Raw genomic sequence first — 19276 nt, forward strand, 5'->3', positions numbered from 1 at the left:
TTCCACAGTCTGACATTTACAGAGTCTTGGAGCATAGGGGGATGTAGCAGGTTGCTTTGTGGTGAGTATTCCTGCCCACTATGTGTATGAGGTTTCCCCTCCACTGAAGAGAAAAGCTCCATTGATGTAAGATGGTGCATCTGCTCTGAGTCGAGTGCAGAGTTGGGTCAGAAAGAAACTGGGATTTTCCACATATAAATAGGTGCATTGGTTTTTGTCTTTTTATGTCCCAGCCTGAAAAAAACAACATTATTTGACAACAGCATAGTTTTATGTTTAGGTGAATTAATTTCAGAAATTATTTTTTTTTTGCCATTTTTCTTTCCAATACAAAACTCTTTTCACTCCCCTTATTGTATCCTGGAAAAGTGTTCACACTCATTGAACCTTCTTCAAATTTTGTTGTGTTACAGCCACCAAACTTTAATATACTTTACTGGGAGTTAATGATCAGCGATGTAATTTACTTGGCGTGTCAAAATGAAAATGGCTGAATAACTATACCTGTAACAAATTTTAGATTTTGTATTGTAAAAAATTTGAAAACGCATATCTGATTAACATTTTACTTCACAATTACTTTATATGTTGCATTACTCTGTCACATTAAATCATAATAAAATACATGTTAGGTTGTTGCTATAATGAACCTCTTTGTCTGCCTTTTCAGGTTTTTCTCACCAAAGAACTGGCCAGGATAATGTCCTGGTCAGTCTCCATTGATAAAGTCGCTCACTTTATTCACTGGAGTAAATTACTGTGTTCAATAAATGAGCACTCAGCTTCTTCGCCCTCTGTGGCGCAGCATATTGTGACAGACTGGCAAATAAAGGAGCAGCCCATTCAGTGACCCGCCATGGTTGATCTTCATCACGCTGATACTGACCTACTTAACTATCATCTCTGACTGCATGTCAAAGAAATCCCTGCCTGACACCCTGATAAAGGCTTAGCCATTAATCAGGATGGACAAACAACCTTAAAACAACTCCTGGCCAAATAAAAGAGAGAGATTAGAATAAATCTGCTGTCAGTAGCAGCAGCTTTTCTGTGGGCTGTCTTTCAGAGCATAGTTTAATTTCCTCACAAAGGTGGTCAGAGCATAAACACACCCTTATACGGAGACCATCAAAGTTAATGTCTCAACTCGAATCAGACACAGATTGATGGCGTGGAGGCAAAACGAGGCTCCTTCACCTTATCTTTAACAAGAAGAGAATGTGGGAAGCAGTGACCCGGAGCAAAGGTCTCATCAGTGCCTGTCTCAGTTTGAGGCCGCCCTGCCTGTCAAAGTCACATTTTAATCGCAAACATAATTTGAATTTACACTAATGAATACAAATGACTCTCAGGACTCCACAAGCTGAAAGTAATAAATTATTATCGCTGCTAACAATTGCATTTCTCGAGCCTTTTTTCAATTAGACGCCCCTGTGGAGACGATCATAGAAGACCCACTCAAATGAAGACAAACGATGCCCCTCGCGCCGCCATGAGCCTGCTCCTCTGATTTAATAGGTTTCTAATTTAGAAACATTTTCAATGTGGCGAGGCATTTTGTTCTCCCTCCCAAACCTTGATGAGAAAGTCCCTTAATTGGAAGCAGGTGTTAATCAACCTTGCTCTGATGTGGCTTGTGATTTAGGAGGGAGTTTGACAAAGAGAACATCGTCCTTGCCACTCAGTGACACAGACCATTCAGCTCACAAAGGGGTCACATTGTAATTATCGTCAAGACATGTTGTTCCTATGACTGAAATTTAACTGCTTAAAAATATCTTTCATTGGTAAAATACCATTTAGCCAAATTTTAATTTCTTTCATTGCATTCATGTTTGCGTTGTGTCTTACTAAGACACAGAGAATCCGAAAGCTTTCGCTGATGACAGTTACTCATTTCCTCGCGCCGCTTGGGGAGGTCAATTACAGGGATTTGTGGTTGTGGAAAGGCAGATTCTCTAGAATGTCTTGGTCCTCTCGTTGTTGCAGCACACAAACCAAAGCAGTAAAACATCATATTGTTTTACTGCTTTGACCTAAAAGACAAATAAATAACGCAAATTAAAACATCTTTAGTCTCTTATTGTGGCGGCTGTGCGATATAAAATAAGATCACTGCTTTTACGTCAGCACACAGTATTGCATCTTTCAAGCATCTTATAATTGTTCTCTTTCACGAAGACTTAAGATGCTTTTAAACCAAAGTCCTTCAACTTGTATGCTACCATTCATCTCTAATTTAGCCAAAGAAGGACATAAACATTCAGATGAATAATGCATTTAGTTGAGTTGTTTAGTTTAAATACATTAGTGCAGCATTTCTTTCAGACTCGCTTAGGGAAGAGTTTAACACTCTTCTCAAAGTGGGGTTTTGTTGAGATATTAAGATATATAAATGTAGTAAATGAGTCTTTGGGTACCTTTACACATGACTCTGCTATTATGTAAATAAATAAATAAATAATAAAACAAACAAAAAGGCAAACAAGTAAAAGACAAAAATGGATTGTCTTTGCTGAGTTTGAATAGAGCAAATGGTTTCCTAAGAATTATGACAAAGTATTTGAGCTCTCCAAGACTTTCAGCAATATTTAGGCTGCATTGGTTTATTATTGTGGATGCAGTGGACGAAGAGGGGAGCTTAGGAAAAGCAGTGGTAATTTATTCATTATGTGGTTTCACTCATATCAATACATTTGGTGATCGGGAATTTGAACCAGGACTGCAGAAGTACCTGTATTTGTGGCAGTACTGCAAAATGCTACCAGGTTAAGCATTTTTTCCCCTAATTTCATTCAAATGAATATGTGAGTGTGATTGGATGAATGTGACTCCACTGTAAAGTGCTTTGAGTGATCATTATGACTATGTATACACTATGTATATCAGTCCAGTTTGCTAAGTAAGTAAGATTTATAGATGTTATATGCACATATTGTACACAAAGTACATTTCTCATTTTTATTCATTCCATACATATTTGATTTTTGCTTCAGAAACTTCTATAACATAAATAACACACAATGGTTCTAATGTAACTTTTATAAAATGTCCATGTTGAATTTATTTGCTGTTTGTCTTTTGATATTAACAAATGCTTCTTTGTAATATCATTAGGAAAAATTCAACAAGCTACTTGGAGATGATTATTTTCCATATCACATCTATGATTTAGATAAGCCTGGCATACACCTTCACGCAACTTGCTGATAAGATAAAGGATTATAACAGCATCCGTTTACACATATGAAAGGTTTGCTTCTTTTCAGAGATAGAAAAAAGGTGTGTGTGTGTCTGTATGTTGGTTTGTCAGCTAGCTCTCATAACAGAGGAATCTACTTAAAGGGTCGATTTACAGAGAGCATTGCCAGCAGTGATATATATAAACGCATTAGTGTCCATTTATTCTACACCTTGAACTCAGTGTAAAAGGATATAAAGACAGCTTTGTATTCAATTTCTTGGTGAACAAGTGACCACAGTGTGATGTAGATGTAATGTATAGAATAGGGAAAATGTGTTAGTTTTCAATGTATTTGTGACTTCCACCCTGTTTGCCAACCAAGTAGATCTGTATCACATGACCTTCCATCATCTTAAAAATTGACTTCAAGAGAAAAAGCTAAAGATAAGTTCACGAACTAAAATATAAACTATACTACACACATTCCCTTTAGCCCTAAAATTCATCCATCCATCCATGAAGAGGCTGGCGCCTATCTCCAGCAGTCATTGGGTGAGAGGCAAGGTACACCCTGGACAGTAGCCAGACCATTGCAACAAAACACAGAGGCAAAACCAGACACACACACCTAGAGACACATTTTTAGAGAAACCAACTGACCAAGCACTCATGTTTTTGGAATGTGGGAAGAAGCCAGAGTACCCAGAGAAAACCCAAACACGCACAGGGAGAACATGCAAACTTCACGCAGGCAGGGACTCGAACCCAGGTCCTTCTTACTGCATAACAGCAGTTTCAACAGTGATTTATATTGCATTTAATTATTAATTAAAATTTTCAAGAAATTTCAATGTCTAATTGATCAACTTATAGAAATATTTCTTAAATTAATTCTGTTGTGAAAGGGGACAGTGTTACATAGGATTTTGTGTTCAGTTATGCAGCAGCTCACAAATCATGTGCCGTTTCCTCATCAGCAAATAGAGAAAAAAGAAAACCTGCTTAAGTGTGTGTTACATGATGATCCCAACAGAGAGCAGGAGGAGATTTACTGAAAGCATATGCTCTCATTTCTGCAAGTTTCTCTGGATTTTAAATCACACTGTGAATGATGAGTCTTCTGTTAATGGCTTTATCAACAACTTCCTCCCTAGTAAAAAATGTTATTGCTAAATTGTGAGAATGAACAGGATAAGCTCAGATTACATGATTTGAAGTAGTCATCCTCCCTTCCTATATTTTCAAGGCAATAATTCTTAATTTCTCCAGTGATTTGAAGTCTACTGTTTGATTAAATGACTTATCCAGAAACAGGAATATCCCCTGAATATATTTAGCTGCTGTTGCTCTAGCAATAACTCACAGCAATAACGAGGCAGAATGAAGGAGCGTTAAGAAAAGGGTGACTGGGGGGATTGTGTATTTCTGTAAAATAAGTGTTGGTACATATAGTGCACAAGAATTGCAGGACTAGACATAAAGAGGAGAGCTGAAGTTAGCAAGTAAATCAGCTCTATGGCTTCAACGGCATCAGCTTTATGTGTGCAGAGTATGTAGTGTGTTTCCAGGGGTTTCCATGCTGTCACAAAAGGCCCCTGTGAGACTAGCTTATTTACCTTGCAGTAAAACCCAAGAGGGAGTGTACCCTGCAGTAAATGTGGAGAAAGGGGGTGTAGAGGAATTAGATTTAAGGCTGCCCCCGACTCTCTGTTCTCTGTGTGGCGTTGGGGAAAATCCTCTCTGCTACTCTTGTTCCGTTGTTTAACTTGAGTTATGTTGTGTGCAGGGAGTCAAGCGAGGGAAAGGGTGGTATAATACAGACAAACATGTTTCAGAATAGCTTTTAATTAAAGAGAGAGGTATTACATTGTTCTCAGTTATTGGTTACATAGTGGCTGGTAGTGTAACAAGATTTTTAATTTAGCATAAATAAGCAGTTGTGCAATTAATGATCACATTTCACAATGCCTTAGCATAAGCACTTGCTAGACTGTACAAGATGCACTTTCCCATATGAATGCAAAATGTGTTTCTGCTTATTCTATCCAAGATGTGAGGCAGAAAACATACCACCAGGATCTCACAGAGAACTTGCACATAACTTAGCTGTACAGTGAATTGGGAAAGTCTTCATACCCCTTGAGCTTTTTCACAAAATGTGAAAAAGTAAAAAAAAAATCTTAGTATCTTATTTAGATCAGAACAAAGCATCTAATGATTGTTATGTAGAAATAAAACTATATGTGACAAATTTGATGACAAAAAATCTGAAAAGTGTGGCATACATTACTCTGAAACCCACAAATAAAATCCAGTGCAACCAATTGCATTTAGAAGTCACCTAATGAGTTCACCTCTTTGTATACTGATCTCGGTGTCTTCTGTGAACAATTCTGAGGTTTTGTCAGAGAACATTAGCAAACTAACAGCATCATGAAAACCAAGGAACACAGCAGACAAGTCAGGGATAAACTTGTGTAGAAATTTAAAGCAAAGTCAGGTTTTAAAACAATATCACAAATTATAAATATTTTGTGAAGCACTATTTAATCCATCATTAAAAGATGGAAAACATGCGACACAACTGCAAACCTAACAAAACATGGCTGCCTACCTAAACTGACAGGCCTGGAAAGGAGAACATTAGTCAAAGAAGCAGCCAAGACTAGCACAGTAACTCTGGAAGAGCTAGAGAGATTCATATCCAAGTTGGGGAACTGTCTCGAAAGAACATCTATTTGTTGTGCACTCCACAAATCTGGCCTTTATAGTACAAAGAGATGAGGATGCAAGAAGAGAGCTATTGTTGAACGAACGCCACGATAAGTCCCATTTCAAGTTTACCCTCCAAGATGTGTCAGAGATATTTGGAAGAAAGGTGCTCGGATGAAACCTACATTGAACTTTGTAACCTATATGGAAAAAATGATGTAAAAATACACAACTGCATAGACTAAAGTCTGGACTGGAGGTTCACCTTTCGGCAGGACAGCAACTCTAAAGTTGTATTAGAATGGTTCAGATCAACTCATAGTCAAGTTTCAAAATGGTGGTAGAATAAAATATTAACTCAACTGGGCTGCTTAACAATGCATACCACGTTTTTAAATGTTTTCAATGAAAAATAAACCATGCATCATTTCTTCCCCTTCGCAATCATGCACTACTTGTGTTGCTCTATCACATGAAATTCCAAAGCAATACAATGACATTTGTGGTTCTAACATGACAAAATGTCAAAAGAGATCAAGGGGTATGAATACTTTTGCGATGCACTGCATGTGCATCAGAAAGGTTGATTGCTCTGCATGGCCACACACATGGCTAAAGTAAAGTGGTCCACGTGACTTTCCAGCATGCTCCAAACACTTTGGAAGATGTTTTCAAGGTAAGAAAAATGACATTCTTAATGCGCCTTCGTTTCGGAAGGAGTTGCATTTTTTACATTCCATATTTTTATCATTTTCAAGTAATTCAGTCAAACTGCAGGCTAGCACATCTGTACTTCTTGAGTCTACATGCAATAAAGAGCTGGTGTGTGTTGGTTAGCAGCTGAATGAACAAAGCTCACAAGCAATGACATCTGAGGTTGAAGTCCAACCCAGCAGCCATGAATCGTCTTTGATCTCTGACTCGGAGGTGTAAGTTGTGTTGCGCCGTACAACATCTAAAGTGGCAAAATGTAAAGTTTGTAAACCTCATAATATTTTTTGCATTTTTGGCTGAGTTTGTATTAAAATAGCTGTTGAATACAGATAAAGGATGTCATCACTTAACAAGTCTGGTTAATCATTTAAATTACAGTGAAATTTATACTTTACAAAAAAAAAAAAAAAAAAAAAATCTGGATACCTTGTTTGTAACACTTCCAAATTTTAGTAAAAATTTTCTGAAAATTTTATGAATTCACTGAAACATTTGTTACGAATAATCATTCTTCATCTGTATCAGAATATGCAAGTGGTGGTAATGTGATTCATCGTGACAATTTTCTGTATAAAACAAAAAAACAGAAGCTAAGAATAGGCGACGTGTGAACATCTCACTGCTTTTAAGTTAAACTACGAACCAAAATATGAGATGTAATCCTCCTCCGGTATGAATTGACAAAATGTTCATCTCAGACCCAGAACAGGCTGAAAACTTTACATTCACTCTAACCACCACCAGGTGCTATGTTAAGTTTCTCGTGTTTTGCCCTTGGTCACTTATAACAAGTGGTGTGGGTTTATCGTAAAGCAAGTGGGGTGTGTCTCTCCAAGGCACTTGATTCTTTTCATCTCCTCCTTCACAATGAAGTGAAACATAATTCATTTATTTTCTTCAGCTTACACACCCTTTTTCCGGAGTACAAATGCACTTAAATAAAATCATGTTGCTTCATAATTTTAACAAATGCGTAAAAGAAACATGTGAAGGTCTAAAACCTGGATGACGTTACAGGTAGATAGAAGATTTGAAGTTTACCAGAAGTTGAGATTTCATGCTGTCTGAGTTCAAACAAAAAGAAAAACTAACTTAAAACAGAAGGCAACTGATAAGCTGATATCATTAAAGCACCGTGAAGACATATGCAGAAAACAAAACAACTAATGAATTGAAAAGGAAAGTTTTCATTATAACAAAACTGACACTACATAACAAGATTTTACAGTTAACTAAAGGGAACAACCACCAAAGGAAGAAGAGCCACCTGTAAAATGTTTTGCTGTGATTGATCTCTCACAGCCTTTACTTTACAGGTAAATGTTGCTGAACTTGACAGGGAAACATTCAAACAATCTTGTGGTCTCTGGGACTTTCTGGTTGCCACTGGTTTCCTTGAAGTTGTAAAATTCCCTGTAAAACCTCCAACCAGACTTTGTAGCAGAAAAGATACTGTTCCTGTAAAAAAAGGGGGGAGCAAAGGCCATGTCAAGCTTTTATCTGCATGATAAACTTTAAACTTTTATCCTTTATTCCTTCTTTTTCCACCAACCTTGGTTTGAATCATGCCATGCCGCTGTAGCCTCATCTCTTTTACAATATCGCTTACATTAATCTAGAAACAGAGTAGCAAGCTGTCATGAACAACTCAAGCAGAGATTTGAACTGTCTGTAAGAATCTAAACACTAAATAAACGTTAAATATTAGATAAAAAATATTTGATTAATGTTCCACTTCTAAAATGCTCTATAAACAATCTGAAGGGGAAGTCTACTAGACTGCAAAACCCAATCAAGCACCAGTCAGCGGTGTGTGATTTCTGTGTTCTGTAACGTTTTGACCATCAGTATCAGAGTTTGGATGACTCAGATTTAAGAATGATCATATAAGAAGATATAAGTGCCATTATGTTTTCAGGGATTTTCTATTATTAAAATTCTGACCTGGACATTCCTAATTATTAGTAAGAACTGGCCTTCACTTACAGGCAGGTCATTCTCAATGAGATGGAGGATAATGTCGGTGCAGATGAGAACTCCTGTCCGTCCGATACCAGCGCTGCAGTGAACGGTGATCGGCCCCCCGTGGTGCACCGCTCTCATGTAGCGGATGAATCGAACCAGCTGCTCAGAGCTCTGTGGAACGCCGTGGTCCGGCCAGTGTGTGAACTTCAGGTGGTGAACAAAGTGCGTCTCACCAGTCTGAAATGACACAAAGCTCAGTCTCCCTACACTGAAATTCATCGCTGAACTCAATCAGTACTGGGCTGCTTTCTCACCTCCATTTCCACCATGCGGATGACCTTTATGTGGAAGTATTCCAGGAACTGTTGATTCTCGAGGTGCAACTGGTACCTGCCAGTGGTCAAAAGTGTGTTCTGCTTCTCTGGCCAATACTTGTGACATTTAATCCGTCCTCGTTCTACTTCCTGTGTCATCATGGCGATGATGTCAGATTTGTTTTCCCAGACCATTTGCCAGAAGGCCTGAACAGTGGAGGGCAGAGGGCCCTGGCAGGAGATGTAGAAGAACTCATCTGCTTCGACCTGTATGCGAATGTAGCTGGCATTGATGTAGTCCTGGTTCTCTCCGATGGCTACTCGTGTTTTATCATCTGCAGAAGTAGAGACAATACAGCTGTTGATTGTTCAAATATGAAAATGAATTAAACTAGAACTGTGAGCAGTTAAGAAAAGAGTCATCAATTTTGATCCACCTTCCATACCAAACTATCATCTTGGCAAACATTGCTGCTGAACAATGTAGATACAACAATCTGAATTTTACAGTAGCTTTTTAGAGTCAGGACATTGTGAATTTGAGATCTGGTTCACACAGAACAAGGTAGATGAAGGAAAATTATTTCAAACATTCTTCACAAGCTTACAGTTACTCTCAGTCTAAAATTTGCTTTCACCTGAAAAATCTTTTGTGAAAGTTAACTTTTTGCTTTTAGCATAATTATGTGTTCAACATGCACCTGTCTCTGTGAGTAGCCTCTGATTAACGTCCTGAAAACATGTGTCCAATTTTTGACAGAAAGCAAAAAATAATAAACAAAAAAGACAACAATAAGACCATGGCTTGTCTGAAAGGTGATGATCCAGTGATTCAGCTTTTGTTTTGTCAGTGTGATTTACTGTTTATCTACTTGTTGCTCTAAGTCAAAGCAACACCCAAATCGTTTTTGTCAGAGTTTTTTTTTATGGTTTAAACTCCTGTATGAGAATTATTGGCAAAGTTAAATAAAATAAGCAATTACAAAAAGGCTCCATGCTCCGCTAACATAGCTCCACAGCTTTGCATCAGTGGCTTTGTACCCATGATTAATATAAAAAAATGCTACATCCTTCAACATTGCTCTACAATCTCAACACTGGGTATCCAAATGCTGTGATATAAGCTCTTATTGATGGGACTGGTCATGGACCCATTGAGGTTGGGAATGTTACAGGTCTGGACATCCTGCTTGTGTGGTCATGAAAAAAGTGAAATATACACAAACTGGAAATTTGTCTCTTTTGAAAAAATACCTCCAAGCCGGGAACTAAAACAGAAAATTTCTATTTTCTTAACCAGTTAACAGGCATATGGCAAGATGTGGAAGTTTTAATTCCACTGGGAGTCACTTCTCCTTTTATCACACTCATTCATCTCAGTGTTGACCCTTCTCACCCCCACACACAGCCAGCGTGTGAGAAGAAAAACCGTCTGGACAGCTCTCAAGCACATCCATGTGTTTGGTAGCTATGCTTCCCTAGATAACCATCTGAGGCTACGTTTTTGGATATTAACACTCAATAACATAAGAGAAGTTATCTCCTTTAATCATTTTGCTGCGTATACTTGCAGTAAAATTTTTATATGATCGTGTTTTTTCTAAAACAATTTCCTTCTTAATTTATTAAAAACATAAATCTGGATAATTACAGGAATGGTCTTCATTACATGTCCATCAGGCTAAGAGAAAAGTGCACTGTAGTATTATTACTTAATCTATTACTACAGCAGCCTAATGTTTCTATTCTATTCTCCATACTGAATGAATGTAGTGAAATCATGAGACCCACCAAAGAAATCATTCTAAAGTTTTTTTGACACATCTATACAACGGGTACTAATAAGTTTGCCCAATACAACATCTCCACCTTGTCTGTTAAAAGGCTTCTAGTAACACTCAGCAAATATTATAGAAATTTGTGAACAATAATAACGTTAATAATGTCATCTAAAGCAAAGGAAGTCGTCTTACAGGGTAAGATATCTCTGTAGCGATTCTTGTCTCTGTTCTCAGGAGCTTTTCCAACCAAGCAGTTGTCCGAAGGTTTCAAATGCTCCAGAGCCTAAAGTTAACACAATACAAAAAATAAAAAGAACAAATAATACAACTGAATATAAAAGAAGTCAAAATATGTTCATGAGCTTGTTTGCTGCATACTGCCATGCTTTGAAATGTTTTTATCTTAAAGCACACCAGAAACTCTTTGACCAGTTCCTGCTGGTCCAGTTGATGCTGCAGGATCTTTATGAGAGCTTTGACTCTGGAGCCTGAGTACTGGCTGGTCGTGGCAGGAGTAATCAGTGCTAGACTGGCCAGTTCCTCCTGTGACACCAAAGGCGGACCTGGGGAGAAGAAAAAGGATTTTCTTTTAACACTCATGAAAGATAATGTGCACGATAAATTAAAAATTATAGTAAAGAATGAAAGATAGCTTAGGCACCTGTTTGTGGTGAGGAAACCTCCTGACACGCTGCATCAAATACGTCATCATCTTCGTCGCTGCTCCAACCATCTGATTGGGTTTTCCGGATATCCTTGCAAGACTGGTCCAACAGTTTGGTCACAATTTGTCTCCTAGATGAGCAGGTGGGGAAGAAATTAGGCCACAAACTTGTTTTCCTGTAGAGTGGACTAAAATGAACCAAGTAAAAGCTTCTTTACAGAACTACTGTTCACATCAAGTATAGGGCATGCTATGTTTTTAACGTAAAAGTGCTTTCAGAAATTTAAAAATATAAATATTATATAACAGTTATATAACACATAAAAAGAATAATTAATTAATGAAACTCAAGTCATTTAATGAATAATTAAAAATGCTTAATCATACTAAAAAGATACATTTGAATGATTTATATAGCAGGAACATTCAGTGTCTACCTTTGCCAAAGGTTTTTCCTTTTTCTACAACAGAATACATGGCTATTTCCAAAAGTATTCATACTTCTTAAACTTTCTTGAAGTTTCCATATGTGTCTTGGCTGCTTGTTATATTAATACTCTCTACTGGCCTGTTGTCAATTTAGGCTATGTCTTCATAAATGTACTGTTTTTGGATAACAGATTGATCACATGTGAGATGTTCAAACACCAGCTCTGCTTTAAACTACCCCACAACCTGACTGGTCTGCTTCACAGAACAGATTAATACTGAGCTTTAGTTACACACAGATTGAGTCAATTTAGCAGTTTTCTTACTTCCAAAGGCCAGCGGCTGAACTGAATCTCAATTAGGGTAATTAAAGTAAAGCTGGAAAAGTACAAAGTTAAACAACACTTATTAGATTTTTATTTGTAAGACATTTTGAAACCATGTTTCCTTTGCTTTCAACAGAACAATTATTTTCTACATTGTATAAGCTTATCCTCAAAAATCATTCTATAACATATTGAAATTTGTGGTTGCAATGTGACAAGATGTGAAAAAGTTCATAATTATTTAATTTCTAATATGAGATAAAAAAAAAAACAAAAAACAACCATTTTAATTAGATTTAAATCAGTAATCAATTATGATTTGCTTTATGTATGTTTTACATTTACATCATAACAGTCGATTTCCCTCTAAATGTGGACCTCAGACTTCAGAAAGTCCTTTCATCAAGCAAAGCAAACTCTGGTGACAAGTCAGGTGTTTTTGTACTTTTCTTCTTTTTATAGGAATCAATTCACATTGAGCAAAAGGTCGCTACATCTTACTTGTGCAGATTTAGAAAGGTTTTATTTAATTTCATTAAACCTGTCTATATAATTAGACTGATTATGTATTTCTGTATAAAAAGATTACCAATTTATCTTAGAATATGTTGAGATGGCTTTTGCTGTGAATTGGCATTATAAATAAACAGAACTGAAAAACATTTAATTTTAATTATTTTTCTTTTGTCCAACATTCAAATATATAATTCAGTTACATAACTTTTCAAACAGAATACATGTTTGTATTCTGTTCAGCTCTTTCATAAGTGTCAGCATACTGTCTTTTTCTTGAAAAAGATCAGTCCAATAAACCTATACTGAAAACTATTCTGGTCAGGTTAATGGTCAGCATTATTTGTTGCTCTCTGCTGTCCCCGTGTGGTTAAAAGCGGAACTCCAGTAAACAGAACAAGAACAGGAAGCTTAAGAAGGTGGAGAGAAGGACAACAGAGACGACATACAAGGACCAAGGACAAGTTGGAGCTGCCGATACCTGTCAGACGCTCCATGTAACATTTCAGTGACATTGAGGGATGGGCAGCAAGCTTGATGAGAGGGAGTGTTGTTACAACTCTCCTGTCCCACAGACAAGCAGCAAGAGGAAGCACCAGACAGGAGGAGGAAGATGTTAGTGCATGTTAGTAAAGAGGAATGGAACGTTAACTATTTTAAACAGACAGTTAAGTTAAATTATGAATTTAGGATTAGAGCATTTGTGTTATCAGTGTTACCTCCTGAACTGAAGTCTCATCCCTCATAACAGTAACTCTGAGAGGCGGAGGAGGCGGTGATGTGAGGATAACTTCAGTTTCATTCACCACAGGCTCTAAAGAGGCATCTGAAAATATATAGTTTCAGCTGTCAATATTACTCAAGATAACACTTTATTAAGGTTCAACAGCACCCTCCACAATTGTTGGAAATCTCTGTTCCTTTGTTTTTCCTGTGAAGCAGTCTGAATTACCCTAAATGTGAATCGTGTTGTGTAAATAAACCTGCCTTGCCTAAAAGTTTTAATAAATTAATCACTTGTGCTTTCAAAAGTTAGAAAAATTTAAACTTTTGGTACATTTATTCAGCTGGGGAATAACCTTCAATATTTCATAAAGTGGGATCACATAGAAAGAAAGATTTTTAAGTGTTCCTCTTTGCACAGTATCTCTTCCACAGTCTACTGTCCTTTCTGAGGCATTTCTCTCCAAATCACACATTTCCGATAATGATGAGGTCTGTGGACTGCGATGGTTTTTGTGTCTAAGACAATATGTTAGTTTATTCGGACATGTATATCACAGTACTATCCACATGAAAGATTAAATGAATGGGATAAAACTGGGATTTGGCTCTGCTATATAACATCCATGGAAAACATGAAGTGATTAATACTTAAAAATTCCTGAACACACTAATAAATCAAAAAGTAAAGTATAAATAAAAAATACACATTTCTTTTATCAGACAGTAGAAATAAAGCCATTAAAACTGACGCAGTGATATTAATGAAAATATTTCTTACTGAATACATGTAATTCAGTGAAAGACTAATTCAAGGCTTCCACATATTTACAGTAAAAGTGGAGGGAACTTGCAATGCAACATTTATCTTATTTAGTCAAATTGATAAAAAGAAAGACAGAAGCTGGATATCATACCAACAAGGCGCTCAGCTTCCCTATCCTGCAGGCTTTCAGGAGCTGAGCAGACATCAGAGTTGGACATATGAGCCGGCTGCTCTGCTAAAATAGCTTCAGTGTGAGCAGACATGTTTGGCGGAGTAGGTGACTCAGAGTAGGTCAGGGGCAGGATGTCCCTGCAAATAGTGAGCTGCACTGTCCCCTCAGCCTTCCGCAGAATATCCACCACTTTACTGTGGCTCAGGCCGGACACAATCACACCGTTCACCTGGTCGTGAAAAAGCAATAATCAGAAAACACAAAGGAGAAAACTAAACGGCGGTTCTGCATGATGGTTTGTCACCTCTAAAAGAATGTCCCCAACTTTCAGCCGGCCGTCTTGCTCAGCTACTCCACCTGAGCAGATTTCTCTAACTCGGAGCATGGTACCATTAGCTCCACCGACCAATGCGAAGCCGAGGCCTCCGCCTTCGGGTTTTTTGAACTCCACTTGCATGATGCAACTCTGAAGAGCAAAATTGATGAAATAAATGCTTTTTAACGTAAATTTAAGTTTACAAAACTTCATACATCAAGGCATGTGCTAACAAAAATTCCCAAGATGAAAATACTTTGCAATAAAGAGACACTAACAAAATTCATCTTTTAAAAGTGTCTGCAAACTGTCTGTGATTATGTTGACCACAAGATTGAATTTTCTGTGTCTATCTTTTAAAATCATATCGTACTTTCTTGTGTAAAACCTTATTATTGTTTATGCACATTATTCAGTTGATTGAATACAAGTTTTTCCACTTAGAATTTAAAGGCCCTTTCAAATCATTTGTTGTTCACAATAACTTAAAAGGCTCTGACATGAAATGGAGGGTTTAAGGTCCACCCACCAAGATGACACCCATGTTATACAATGGCAGGCAATAATAAACTTGTGAACTGTAATTCAGGACTATGGAACAAGGGTGATGGCATTCAAATGATAAAAGCAAAGACACAATATGTTAGAATGATCAGAATAATATGCAGATTTTGTGCAGACAATACGACTTTGAACACCGATTGTTTTTAAAGCAGTAAATGCATTTGCAAATGGAGCCAGATAGAGGGAAAATCCCTGACATATTTTACATCTTACACATGGCCCGTAACATGATCTCATTATAAGCCTGGTATGATATGTAAGTGATCCATAACTAGGGGGTGGCTCATGGTTACATGATTATTGCAGAGCTATGATGTGAAAGAGGCTGTGTCTGGATATTGTTAATTGGAAATATATTATGTGCTAAATTATCAACCTGATCAAATCATATTAAAAATATAGACATGCTAATTTCAGTCAAGATATTCCAGTGCAAATCTCTTTAGACTATGGCCTTATGTCTGAAGTAAGATGTTGTTAAAAGATATTCAATGAATCTCTGAGTGACTTGGATGACTTGTGGTCAGAATATTAAAGCAGGTTTCTCATTGTACTGTAGTTAAAAAGGACGAGAGACACTGAACAGTCCTGAACCTCACTGGTGAGCAAATGTAATACTGAATAAATATATTCAGCTATTTTACTTCACTTTAGAGTTTCCACAGAGTTACCTGAAATTGATTTTATTGACCTTGATGATGTATTGGTCTGGAAAGAAGCCTGATCTTCAACAAATCAGATAAATGCTCCCCAGAAAATCCTCTTTCAGGCTGACAAATGATAAATAGTTTGTTACAGGTTCTTCGAAAGATGAGCTAAAAATATTCAAGGAGCAGAAAGAGGTACACCAGCAGCAACTAACAACTAGAGAAAGACAAACAATACTCCAGAAACTTACATCCTGTCCTTGGGTGAGAGAGCGACATCTCAACCTCTCTGCAGTCCTACGCACAGCTTCAGCTGAAAGGCAAAAGTAATGGATGAAGTAATGCAAAACTAACCAAATCAGAAAGCATTCTGAAGGTATGATAAGGCTTCTTTAAAGATGATCTGAAAAGACTGGAAGTCTGGTTGGTCCCTTGCGTTAGGCCTCCTGTTCTCGTCTATGAAGCCCTTGAAAAACAAACAACACACCAACCTCCCACCTCTTCGGCCATTTTCAAAAAGAAGTGTTGATGGATGCGTCCTCTCTGCGACAGATCAACAAGGCTGATCTTTTCAGATCGACCCTCTGCACTGTCGTTTACCGTTCTATGTTCTGTCACCGGGCAACTGAGCTATCTGTCCAGTAGACCACTGCTTGCATGGGTCCTAGTGTGTGTGTAGGTGTGTGTAGCTGAGTGTGATGCCATTGGCTTTGCAGTCCAATACTCCAGTGGAGGGCTTGCTAATTATTAATTCCACTGTGTGAGCCCAGGATCTGTCTGTCAGCATTCAGAGCTCACACACACACACACACACACACACACACACACACAAAGAGGCAGAGAGACCTGAGCATCGAGCTCAGCTTCTTACTGATGGTGGGACAATAAGCTGAAAGCAGACATGAAATCTTAATATGAACAGAAAATGCTAATGGAGGGTCGGAGGAGATAAATGGAGAATTAAACGAGGGAAAGGAAAGAATAACTTACTATCTTCAACAGCAAACTCTCTCTCAGACGAGACAGTTTCCTCAAAACGAGCAAAGAACTTCTTGTCCTTTTTCCAGTCAAACAAACCTATTAATTAAAAGAACTATTTGAATATACAAAAGCCGTTGTCTTTGCAAACACAACAGGAGCACAGCATGCATAGACGAGCCAATATTCTGCGTTAAGGAACTCTTAACTGGTAATGATTGAACTCAAATAGTCATCTCTCAGCTCAACACAAACATATCTGGTTTCTAAGCAGTCCTTCAGTGCATATGATGCATTGCATACAAACTATCCTGCCATTAACTTTAAGCTATTTAACTCACCGTTCCACTTAGCTTTGGGAGTAACTGGTTGGTCTTCCCTGAGACACAGAAACCAAAAAGCCAAAGATTAATTTAAAAATATAAACACTGACATGGGACGGTATCTTTGTTTTCAGCCTAAGATGATCACATACCGAATAATTTTGAGTTTGACCTTACGAGGAGCGATCTCGCAGGCTTTGACTGCATCCTCTAACGTCATTCCCAGGGTGCACCTGCCACAGATGTACAGGATCTTGTCATTGGGCTTGACGCTGCCCTCCTCACTGGCTGGGGAGCCTGGCACCACCGCCAAGCAGTAGATGCCCTGCCATTTGCTGCCAATGCCACCTGTCAGCTTTATTCCTGGGAAGGACACAAGCACACATAGATTCAAATACCACTGACCGATTAAACTGGTGTGTCTAAGAAACTAACATTTATTGTATGGGCTCCCACCCAGCTGTCCTGAGGGGGTCTTGTGGAGAACTACGTCAGGCAAGCTGTCGCAGGGAGGCGGAGCCACCAGATTGCTGACCGCTCTGCCAAGGGTCATATTCAGCCTTCTAGGTGATGACCTGAGTATAGTCATGGCAAAATCATCTGCCACACAGGTGACATCGTGCCCATTTACCTGAAAGAAAAGTCATGGCACACATCTCATTCCTAGAAAGAGTTTTAAATGTGCAGACGTGTGCTTCGGAGCGTACTGTGATGAGCCTGTCCCCGGCCCTGAGTCGTCCATCTGCCTTGGCAGGGTTGTCCAGTATTTCCTGTATGTAGTAGCAATTATCAATCTTGCTACGAGTGATGGTGAACCCAAAGCTTCCGCTCCTGGACTTGGTCAAGACCACTGTGAGCTCAAACTCTTTAATCATTCCCTAAAATGTAGAAACATTGGCAATAAATACCTTGTTCAGAACCATCTATTTTTACAACTGTGTATTACACCAATATATTATTTGTACACTCACTAGTCACTTTTTGGTAAATTAATCAATTTTCAAAAATCAGGCGATTAAATTGTAGCATCTCAATGTATTTAGGCTTCTGGTCCTGATCAAAATCCCTTCCTAAAGTGGGAATCAGAAAACTGAGAAAAAGGAACGCTTCAGCTCCTTTCCCACATCGGAACCTGTCATGAACGTGCAAGCTATCTAGCATGGCCACCAATGACAGCGGATGAAAATGAATATTTATTCATTTTGTCCTGTAAAGGTAAGTTGTTTTTCCACCATTACTACAACTGGAACTTATACATGAGCATGGTTGACAGTGCTCAGATCCTCCTGCTGGTTCTGATTGGTTGTTACTGACTGGCAGCAGTGTATTTTTTGCAGACAAATGTAGGACAGCAAGGAGAAGAAAGAGCAGATTGATTTTTTCACACTATCTCTCTCATGTTATGCTTTTAAATAATATCTAACAATATAATCACGTGTTATAGATTTTATTTTTAACACTGAAACTTTGAGAACTGAATAGCAGTGAACTATTTCTTGCCTTCCTCCGACTCTCTTCCTCCTCCTCATCCAGTTCTTCATCAAAATCATCCTTGTATTCCCTTCCCTTCCTCTCCGGTTCTTCTCTTAGCTGGGGCTGAATCTGGGCAGAACAGGTCAGCACTGTGGAAGGCAGTGTTGGAGTGGGCGCTCCAGTGCAGGGAGGCACTGAGGAAATAATCTGGGCTGTGATTGGCGTTATGGGCGGAGGCTGTGGGGGAAGCACCGCAGGCCGAACGTTCTTGGATGTCGCTTTGAAGTGGCTGGGAAGAAGGCCCTGTTGTATTGGGTGATGCTTTGTTTTCGGGGGTTGTGTTGTGAGTGGCTGGGCTGGGTAGACAAGGGGGCAAGTGGTTGGTGTGTCGGATGAGAAGTTAAGTGGCGCAATGTTGGGAGTGGTGGGGACATGATGGGAAAAGTTTGGAGTCTGAAAGCTGTTCTGAGTTTGAGAGTCGTGGGTTTCGATGGTCGTTGGTGTAGTGTGGGAGGGAATGCTGTGGGCAGGCTCTAAGGTGGAGCTGATGGTCAAGTACTCTTCGTCGGCCATGATGGTCAGTCCATTTCCCATAAGGCAGTAGGTCACACTTCCATCTGATTCCTCTCTGACCCCACTGCAAATTCACAAGCACAAATGTAAGTCAGTTAAAAAATATCTCTATTTTTTTTATTAATATACATAATGTGAA

General features: G+C 38.4%; 1 protein-coding gene across 4 annotated transcripts in view; it reads right to left on the reverse strand.

The window, feature by feature from the left end:
• Positions 1 to 5009: 5009 nt before the first annotated feature.
• ptpn20 (protein tyrosine phosphatase non-receptor type 20) overlaps positions 5010 to 19276 on the reverse strand; it is a 34363-nt gene continuing 20096 nt past the window's right edge. For 3 of the 4 annotated variants that reach the window (XM_028006421.1, XM_028006420.1, XM_028006423.1), the window contains 18 exons: positions 18592 to 19201; positions 17799 to 17969; positions 17548 to 17722; positions 17244 to 17454; positions 17110 to 17147; positions 16781 to 16867; positions 16042 to 16103; positions 14568 to 14729; positions 14243 to 14492; positions 13322 to 13428; positions 13084 to 13166; positions 11332 to 11465; positions 11085 to 11233; positions 10863 to 10953; positions 8890 to 9224; positions 8597 to 8812; positions 8163 to 8225; positions 5010 to 8068 (listed from right to left, as the gene is read on the reverse strand). In XM_028006421.1, the coding sequence (XP_027862222.1) occupies positions 7958 to 8068; positions 8163 to 8225; positions 8597 to 8812; positions 8890 to 9224; positions 10863 to 10953; positions 11085 to 11233; positions 11332 to 11465; positions 13084 to 13166; positions 13322 to 13428; positions 14243 to 14492; positions 14568 to 14729; positions 16042 to 16103; positions 16781 to 16867; positions 17110 to 17147; positions 17244 to 17454; positions 17548 to 17722; positions 17799 to 17969; positions 18592 to 19201 (3055 nt within the window). In that variant the 3' untranslated portion in view covers positions 5010 to 7957. Of the gene's footprint in view, positions 8069 to 8162; positions 8226 to 8596; positions 8813 to 8889; positions 9225 to 10862; positions 10954 to 11084; positions 11234 to 11331; positions 11466 to 13083; positions 13167 to 13321; positions 13429 to 14242; positions 14493 to 14567; positions 14730 to 16041; positions 16104 to 16780; positions 16868 to 17109; positions 17148 to 17243; positions 17455 to 17547; positions 17723 to 17798; positions 17970 to 18591; positions 19202 to 19276 lie in introns of those variants that run through there. The other variant, XM_028006422.1, reaches the window with a different exon arrangement.

Source organism: Xiphophorus couchianus, chromosome 22 (genome assembly GCF_001444195.1).
Source record: "Xiphophorus couchianus chromosome 22, X_couchianus-1.0, whole genome shotgun sequence".
Classification (NCBI taxonomy): Eukaryota; Metazoa; Chordata; class Actinopteri; order Cyprinodontiformes; family Poeciliidae; genus Xiphophorus; species Xiphophorus couchianus.